Source organism: Lathyrus oleraceus, chromosome 7, assembly GCF_024323335.1.
Source record: "Lathyrus oleraceus cultivar Zhongwan6 chromosome 7, CAAS_Psat_ZW6_1.0, whole genome shotgun sequence".
NCBI classification, from domain to species: domain Eukaryota; kingdom Viridiplantae; phylum Streptophyta; class Magnoliopsida; order Fabales; family Fabaceae; genus Lathyrus; species Lathyrus oleraceus.
Window position 1 is genome coordinate 234,914,357 of NC_066585.1, and position 1,832 is coordinate 234,916,188.

At 37.7% G+C, this 1,832-nt stretch overlaps 1 protein-coding gene across 1 annotated transcript; it reads right to left on the minus strand.

Moving 5' to 3' along the window:
- Positions 1-576: 576 nt before the first annotated feature.
- LOC127103131 (ethylene-responsive transcription factor ERN1-like) lies at positions 577-1,542 on the minus strand. Its single transcript, XM_051040414.1, has one exon. It carries the CDS (start codon positions 1,540-1,542, stop codon positions 577-579), a length of 966 nt encoding a protein of 321 aa, XP_050896371.1.
- Positions 1,543-1,832: the final 290 nt, after the last annotated feature.

Genomic DNA, 1,832 nt, shown 5'->3' on the forward strand with positions numbered 1-1,832 from the left:
TTATATGCACTTAGACTTTGTTCTGTGGCAGTAGAAGACCCACTATCTTATATTTTTCTCACTTTTTACTCATAGAGATGCTTATTTTTCAGGGAGTTCATATAGAATAGAACATTTTGTTTTCACTTTTCTTCAGGCAAAATACTAGTCAAGATTCTTGTGATTGATATGGAATTTTGAGTTATTTCCAAATATTACAGAAAAGTAACATCTAGAGGGAAGGGTTTAAGAATTTATAGGATAGAAAGCTAATGTTCATGTATATGTAGAGATACCATATTAGCTTTATATATATTGAAATTTCAGAATATGGGATAACATGCAATCCTTAATTTATAAAGAATAACCTATGCTATTTCAATTTTGTTTTCTGACTTCGCAGAATAAATATCATGAATAGAGCTCCAAATGAGAATAAATATCATGAATAGAGCTCCAAATGAATGGACGCTGACACCCCAATTAGTATGTCTAAACCTTTCCATTTATATACTATTGTGCTTCTTCATTTTATTCCTATTCTGTGGTATTGTTACTCTGGTAATTGCCAGTTCATTGTCCCCATCCTCAAAAACATTATATTTCATTTCCATTTTCTTCTCCAACTTGTAGTCTCAAACACTCAGACACCCCAATTAAGGTGTAAAGGCAAGCTGAGAATTTACGTTCATACTTCATTCTAAAAGTCTCTCTAAGTAACAGTGAATCATCCACATCAAATTTCTCGTCTGCCATTGGCCCCACCATCTCCTCTGCTATCTCAAATGGAGAAGAGTAAGGGTGGCTTAATGATCCAACAGTATCCAGAAACTGGAAGTCAATGACGCCAGCATCAGAGTCTTCCAATTCTTCATTACACCCCACAATCTGGTTGTTTCCACCATCATCAACACTGTTAGCATAATGATACCCCGATCTGAAATCCTCTTGGCCACCCTCTTGGTTAAAATCTTCTTCACTAGTCCCACTGCCACAGTCGATAGTAGTTATGTCAGAAGAACCATAACAAGCACCATTGTAACTTTCTAGAAAGTTTTCTTCTATTTGGTGAAAAAAACGTGGTTCAGGTGCTGCGTTGGTTTCTTGCTCATCATAGTGGTTAGTAGGAAAAAAAGTAGTATTACTCGTAGGAACACAAGAAGAGGCAATGTTTCTGGCTTTGAGCCTAAGAAGCAGGAGTTTGACAATCTTTGGGGGAAGAGCAGGAACATAATGAGAAGATTGACAAAGAAAGAAATTTGTGCGGGTGTTTGCACCACGAAGCAAACGCGCAGCCTCATCATAAGCTCTGGCAGCTTCTTCACCAGTATTGTAAGTCCCCAACCATAATCTTATGTTCTGTATGGTGTCTTTGATCTCAGCCACCCATCTTCCTGAAGGTCTTTGCCTCACCCCAATGAAACGGTTTCTCGCTCTTCGAACTCTTAGGAGAGCAGCGGCTACTGATGCTGCCTCCTCTCTTATCTGTATCGATTCAGTATTTTCTTCTTCAATGTTCTCTTCCCTTCCTTCACACTCTCTTACTTTTCTCTTGTTCACCATTTTTCAGTTCATAATGTGTGATTTTTTGCTTTTGGTATAGTGCATTGCATAATGGGAGAGCTTATACATTTATATGATTGCAGAATGCTCTGTAGTTCTGAGAGTGAGATCTTAAGGGGCATCTAATGCTTGTATTGTAGCTACCCTTTTCTTCTGCGTTGGATTCGGGTTTCCTCTGTTTTATTTTTTTCCTGATAAACAACTTCAGAACTGTCCAGAACTTCCTTTTCATTATAGTGGAGAAATCGAGGTGGAAACGTCTTTTATTATGTTGTATTGCTCTTGCATTA